Source organism: Limulus polyphemus, unplaced genomic scaffold, assembly GCF_000517525.1.
Source record: "Limulus polyphemus unplaced genomic scaffold, Limulus_polyphemus-2.1.2 Scaffold3221, whole genome shotgun sequence".
NCBI lineage: Eukaryota > Metazoa > Arthropoda > Merostomata > Xiphosura > Limulidae > Limulus > Limulus polyphemus.
The window spans coordinates 96,426-103,774 of record NW_013668831.1 but is presented as its reverse complement, the minus strand read 5'-3'; the positions used below and the strand labels follow the sequence as shown (position 1 = coordinate 103,774).

The window sequence follows — 7,349 nt, the reverse complement described above, 5'->3', positions numbered from 1 at the left end:
CTCTGGCACCTGAATACGATAACGTTTTGGAACTTGTAAAAATGCAGTACAAAAATAAAACATAATGGCGTCACAATCAGAATTACTTCGAACATTCTTCTGGCCATAAACGGTTCTACATTTTTTAACATTTATTTATAAGCTACCCGTTTCTGTAGCGAGGACATGACTTTATACTTTAAATTTTGAGGATAAGTGACTCTGGATCTGGAGAACACGTTTTCTATTAGTAACACTATTTTTTCCTCTCAGAACAGCGTTACTTTAGAGATTAGTAATGGTGCTTTGCACAATACTGAAGAATTATTCTAAGTGTTCTGTAGAAGATGGCTCCGTATGGCCTGGTGGTTAGGGCTCTCGACTCGGATTCTGAGGTTCGAATCCCCCGTCCCACCAAACCATGCTCGCCCCTTTCAGCCGCGGGGGCGTTATAATGTGACGGTCAATCCCATTATTCGTTGGTAAAAAAGTAGCCAAAAAGTTGGCGGTGGGTGGTGATGACTAGCTGCCTTCCCTCTAGTCTTACACTGCTAAATTAGGGACGGCTAGCGCAGATAGCCCTTGTGTAGCTTTGCGCGAAGTTCAAAACAAACAAACAAACTGTAGAAGATTATTAATTAAATATATTTTTGTTTAGTTGAAAGGAAATTATAACATGAAAAGCACTGCAACTATCAATTACTGAATAGAAATTACATACTTATAATAAATATCGTAAAATAAGTCTTAAAATGGTGATAACCAGGGAGCCGTAGAACATTATGTGATATATATGTATAGGGAGAAAGATCAGACAAAAATGAACATTAACGTGAAATAGTTTTATTTTGATGCTTGATCTTTCTTCTATTTAATCTTAGTAGAACTTAGTAAGAAATAAGGAAAATTTGGTTATAAGCTCAGTAAGGAGTATTTTAGGGTCGTAATAGAAGGATAATATTGTTCGAAATCAAGTTACATATGTTAAAGAAGAAAGGTCATCCGTTTTATCGTATAGAATCAAATTTTCCTAGAGTCAAATCTAAATGTTATCTGTGTGACAATACGATCAAATAAAAAATGTTACTATTTATTACTTACTTTAAACGTTATTAGATAGCTAAAAATCGTGATTTAACAACGTTATATACGTATAGACTTGCATTGTTTGGTGAATGCAGATCAATAACAACTGAGTGAAATATTAGATTACTCACATATCTTATGGTAATTAAATAAAAGTAATACACCATACCACTATTATTGCAAAAACAAAGATATTTTGCTACATGATGGTGGTATACACAAACATGACCGAAACATAATAAATAATTGTGGTTCAAATAATGTATTATTCTTAATAAATGAGTGGATGACAGGCAGTTTTCGTTAGGACGGCACACTACTTTTTAAGGCAACAACAAAAAAAAAACTCTCTGGATCAATCTATTTGTTTATTTTCGAATATTTTTAATCCTTCAAAACATTATATCACGCGTTGCTAATTAACACAATTTATAAATATAATCATAGTTTCCAAAATTACAAAGATTATACTTACCAGGTGGCATAAGCTTCAAAACTAGAAGAGGATAAGCAATATTCGTACATCCAGCCTCACTACTACACACAGCCTTACAAACCTCAGGGTCAGAGCAACCTATCTTATCTGTACAAAGACAGCGTTTTCAAGCCCCTATTTCAACAATCTTATTCCACAAAGGTGCTGCATCTGAACCAGGATGTCCAGGATTTTCTTTTCTTTGTAAGTCTAACATGCACGCTTTTTTGTGCATTTCTATATGTGTGCAGCCTTAGCAGTCAATAGTAAAGGTTTTATAGTGTTTTTTGAATTGAATCTTTACAGTTTAAGGTGCTTTTTGCCCGAGCGTTCTATTATAGTTTTGTGCAGTTCCTTGCGATACCTATTATGAACCACTAACGTAGTTAATGATATTAAAACTATTGTACTAACAATATTGTAATTTTTTTTATATAACATATGTATTATGGAAGTCAGCAGAGAGAGAATGGTATGCTTCTGATACAGCTCTATGCTCGAGACTTTTGTAATGAAAACTACAGGGGCTATTGTCAAGATGCACAGCCGTCAGATAGAGTGAGACAGGATAGAGCGGCATGGACTGTAACGATGTGGTGAGGCTCTAAAATCGTTCTAATAAAACGTACTCAACCTCTCTAAATACATATTAGTGACTTTTTTCTAACTTGACTCTGAATTAAGTATCCTTATAAATAACTGCATCTTTGAGTAATATAAAAATTTGAAAACCTAACAAAGTATAGGATTCATACCTGTAAATAGAACTCTGGAAGCCATACCAGGAAATACAATCAAGAACAGAGGAAGAAACTTGAGATATCCGGCAAGAATACAGCCTGCCTTGGCATGAGACAAGTTTTTAGCCGAAAGCGCCCTCTGTACGATAACCTAGAGTGAAAGACATATAAGTATTTGTGAATTTGTGTTTAAATGTAATATTAATTATGAATGTGCTTTTAAAGTAGTCTTGTTTTCATGGATATACTAACTTGAATACGCTTGCATTGCTGCCATCATACGTTTATTGTAAAGTCAGCATTTAATAAGAGAAGTTCGTGTGAAATATATAAAAGATACTGATATTCTGTGTTTTGTGTGTTGATTTTAAATTATTTCGTGTATTAGATAAAACACTTAACTTGAGTTAATTTTCCAGGCTGTGCACAAAGTAACCAATTACTGTGTTATATTGCAATGTAAAAAATGAAAGGAAAACAAAACAAAAAGCAGAGAAACAGTAGTTCGTACGATCAAGACATGGCATATTATTTCATGGCTTTATCTTTTAATTTTTTTATTATATGTAAAACCTCCTGCATGCTTTTCCAATTTTCTTTTAATTTAATACAGATAAAATATAATCAAAGTACTAATATTTTTCGCTTTTTTAATTTTCTTGAATCCAGTTTATTCTTATTTTATTTATCTTGAAAATATTACCACAATATGATATTAAAAATAGGTCTATAATAAATTTAATTCGATAAATATCGAAAATGTGCTTCCAAAAAATAAAAAGATTAAACATTTTTATTAAGGCATATAAACAAAAAAGAATTATTAAAACACAATATGTTATTTTTATCTTTGAAATGCATATTTCTACTACAGATTCAGTTTTTGGTTAATTGATATTGGTGTTTTTAGCCTAAACGGCATCTTTTACAACACAGAAGGTAACTTAACAGCCTTAAGATTTAGAAAAAAACAATTCCACATTCAGAACTGCTGACCAGAGAAGTGAATCAGTCAGCAGCATCCTCTGCCTATGTAAATACTATTAACCAAATAGCGGGGTTGACTTCTACATTTATAACACCCCCACAGCTGAACCGAAAAGTTCGTACCTTGGACCTACTGTTTGTACTGCATGCAGCCCAACATGTAAACTGATAAGCCATATACGGCTTTTTGGCTCAGAAAGAAATTTTTTTTTCATCTGTTCTTATACCTGTAAACCTATAAAAATTGCTTTAAAGATTAAAATGTAAAATATATATATCGTGTCTGTTTTAATGTGATTCAATAATAAATATATCCTTGAGCACTGTATCTTTTAGTAATTATGTGCTTATTATCTTATTTTTTATACTATACGTTTTGCAGCCTTACTTGGTCCGTGCACCAACACCAAACGGCTGAAATGGTTAGTCCAAAGGTCATTCCTGTCCAAGGGAGTTCAGGGTCGTCAGCAGATCGTAATAAATGCATATAATTATCTGGAACACTGCTACAAGATTGGTTGTCCGAGTTGTAACCAACTGCTGAATCATTCGGCATTTTAGTTCCAAACTGTTCTAGAAGCTCGTGGTAACCTCCAACCTTGATAAAACCTAAATATTGATACGAGTACAAATAAACAAATGTGGTATATATCACATTATAATATATATATATTATTTTTATGCAAGTGAAGATAAATGTTAATTATACATTATTATTTACTTGTGTAATTTTTTTCAAAGAATTGTCAATGGTTAACTAAAGAATATCAACACTACGCTAGAATTAAAAAAGTAAGCTTAACTTACGTTAGGTTCAAAACTCGCTTTAAAATGTTGTGTTAAGTGTTATTTCCGTAATCCATCTTTGGAAACTATAACTCTTTATTGTTATGTATTACAAACATGATTAAAGTCAAGTGACTTACTGATGACCATTAAAGCAAAGGCTCCGATAATAATTAATACAGTTTGTACCAGATCAGTCCACATGACAGCTGTCAGTCCCCCTACAAAATATGGAAACATAAGATTTATTAGGTTTATGCCAGAAAAGAACACACAATAAGTTAGTTTAAGTAATTATAATGAAATCATGATATTTTTGATCTCTTAGTAAAATCAACATTCAAAGAGCAATTATTATACTGTCAGGTAATACAATGAATCTCCTATAAATCAGAGAGAATAAAATAAGTTTAATTAATTAACATGAATAATGATGGTTTCACGCTTAAGCTTTATTGCGTTAACTTCTGTTTTCTGAATAAAACCAGTAAAAGGACTGAGTAATTATATTGTTTTTCGAATAAAACCCTCCAGTGGCTCAGCGGTATGTCTGTGGACTTACAACGCTAAAAACCGGGTTTCGATATTCGTGGTGGACACGTGCTTAACAATAAACAAACAAACAAGTTTTCGCACACTATCAGTGCTGACTTAAGCTTTCAGAGAGATGTAATAATTCGCCAGGAGCTAAAACATTTTGAACATTCTTCTTCATAATATATTTTATAAATATATTCATTAAAGTATAAGTTTTTCTTTATTTTATATTATTTCTTTACGTTGAAACATATATAATAAGCGATAATAATAATATCCTTACTTCTCATTGAAATTCAACGCTTTTTCAAGTTCGCCTAAAACACGAATATATATCAAAACACTTACTGAAAACTTTAAACAGGTAAGAGATTGGTGTCTTAAAAATATCAGAGTAATCTAACCTGCTACAGTAAAGATAGCTGCCACGGCTAAAAGAACAATAACGGATAAATAGAGATTCCAATCCAAGGACTGTTCAATAAAGATAGCACCTGCATAAAGATCTCCTGACGAAAGAGAATGAAACTTTACTTACAACCAGCAACCTATTTCATAAAATGGAAAATTAAAAAAAAACTTCTTTTCTGTTGATTTTTGTAATAATAAATGTATTGTTAAAGCACAGTTAACATGAAATCGATTTCCCTATACAAATTAGAATTTTAAAGTTACGTAATATGCAATAAAAATAATTATATATCTCGTTTACTTTTCACAATTTCTATGAAAATTAAGTTATCATTACTACCTCCAGTTCTATACGCAGTGGCGGACTGGGACCCTTTGGGGGCACTGGAAAAGGCTTGTTAGGGGCACTCCATTGGTAACCTAATAATTTGTGAGAAGTATATCAAATTGTACTACATATTGTACTTACAAGTTATTATACTACGTGTAGGGAATCCATAATTTGAGAAGAAATATAACTCTTGTAAGAATAATTTTACGTTTATTTCAAAGACAGCTCTTAATTAGCTATTAATTTTAAATAGTTAACACTTATGATATTAGCATGTTTAGTGGTATATGAAACTCTTGTCTAAAAGTATAGTTCCTTACAGAGATGTGGTGTGCACAAAAATTAAAATACGTGTATAATTTATATATATATTAGTATCTTCTCGTTCTATACGTGCATGAAAATCTGAATTATATACACCAGCAGCCGTTTGAGTTCATCAGATGATTTTGAAAGCATGTCTATGTTCTGACTGTTTGGTATCTCAACTAGAATACTGGCTTCAGTGCTTATGAGCATGATGGCTTCGAGATGCTCAGGTGCCAACAAGCTTCTCAGTCTTGTTTTTATTATCTTTAGCATTGAGAAATATCTCTTACAGTGAACTTGAGTGATGGAAAGTGTCAGAAGAAAGTGATACACTTTATGCAAATTGTCATAGGCTTTTGAATGAAGCAAGTAGTTCTCAAGCAACCGAAAAGCACACTTTGAACACCATTTGCATGTCTGGAAAGTTTTGCACGAAGTAACGCCCTCGTGTTCTACTCTGTTGTCAGTCTAAGATGCATCAGCGGTGTCACCTCCCTCAACCAATACCTCTTCCAAGGCAGCGTACTGGTATTCTAAACATTGATTTAACTTGAGATACACACTTGAAAAATGTTCCAGTTCATAACTCACGTTTGCAAGATCTAGATGTGACATGAGCTGACCTTACCTTATTGAGTGATCCGGCAAACAGGGCGTTTTCTTTATGTTAGCATACAGCTGACCATGTTCTGCATATCGTCTTGTCAGACTTCCTATTGAAAGTTGAAAGTATCAATCCTTCATGTAATCATAGGTGATGTAGTTGAATCACTTTCTGTAGATTTTGCTTCATCATACTTAATTTTTCGCTTTCTTTTCTTCGGACAGACAATCCACCTGACACCTTGACTTCACATTCCTCAACATCTAACAGATCTCGCTTATCAATGTTGCACAAAATTTCGTTCATTTGTCTGACAGATTCGTCTGCTGTAGTTACAATGTTGTCCCTCAGTGTTTTAATTTGAACTGTACACTCTTATATTTGCCTTCAAGCCTGAATTAAATCAAAGCCACTTATTTTAATGTATTCTGATACAAGTGTGATATGATGGAAAAAAGTATGTAAACTTGTGAATGGTCAGGATTGTTATATACCTCAGAAAGCCCTCCAACGTCCCTCTTACCTCTGTTTTTGTGGCAGCTTAATGTGACTTTGAATGCTGCAATACAATCCATACACTTGATCAGATGTGGTAAAATAACTTGGAAGATGTCTGCAGATGTCCCGAACACAGCTGATAATGCGCGTGATTTTCCTGACCAACGTGTTACACCTATCATCTTAATTCTTTTAAATTTGTCTGCCCCTAACTTGCTCTCAGTTTCCTTTTTTCCATATATCCATTCGCTTGTAGAAATATGTGGCTTTCTCAACAGACTGAATAATAATATTGCTGCAACGCATAACTTTGTCGGCTTTATCACAACTAAATCGAGTACAGATACATAGCACCACACATTCACGTTTGTATCCGCAGTAGAAGAGAGCTTTACCAGAAAGCCATTGTACTGCCCATGACAAGCTGCTGCTCTATCTGTGCTGTTTGAGACACTTGTTGATATCAAAGTTGAAATGTCCAAATATACTTTTTTTAACTAAATCAAACATTCCTTGTCCACTATCACTGTGGCCGTGGGAGGGAACGAGAGCTAGCAGCCCTTCATCAAACATTCCTTGTCCACTATCACTGTGGCCGTGGGAGGG

General features: G+C 33.5%; 1 protein-coding gene across 1 annotated transcript in view; it reads right to left on the bottom strand.

The window, feature by feature from the left end:
• The window catches only part of LOC106468919 (sodium/myo-inositol cotransporter 2-like), a 25,064-nt gene extending 18,513 nt beyond the window's left edge, over window positions 1-6,551 (bottom strand). The window contains exons 1-7 of the mRNA XM_022397323.1: window positions 6,440-6,551; window positions 5,342-5,395; window positions 4,995-5,099; window positions 4,194-4,274; window positions 3,656-3,876; window positions 2,296-2,431; window positions 1,541-1,648 (exon numbers count right to left, since the gene is read on the bottom strand). Of these exons, the coding sequence (XP_022253031.1) occupies window positions 1,541-1,648; window positions 2,296-2,431; window positions 3,656-3,876; window positions 4,194-4,274; window positions 4,995-5,099; window positions 5,342-5,395; window positions 6,440-6,551 (817 nt within the window). The remainder of the gene's footprint in view (window positions 1-1,540; window positions 1,649-2,295; window positions 2,432-3,655; window positions 3,877-4,193; window positions 4,275-4,994; window positions 5,100-5,341; window positions 5,396-6,439) is intronic.
• Window positions 6,552-7,349: the final 798 nt, after the last annotated feature.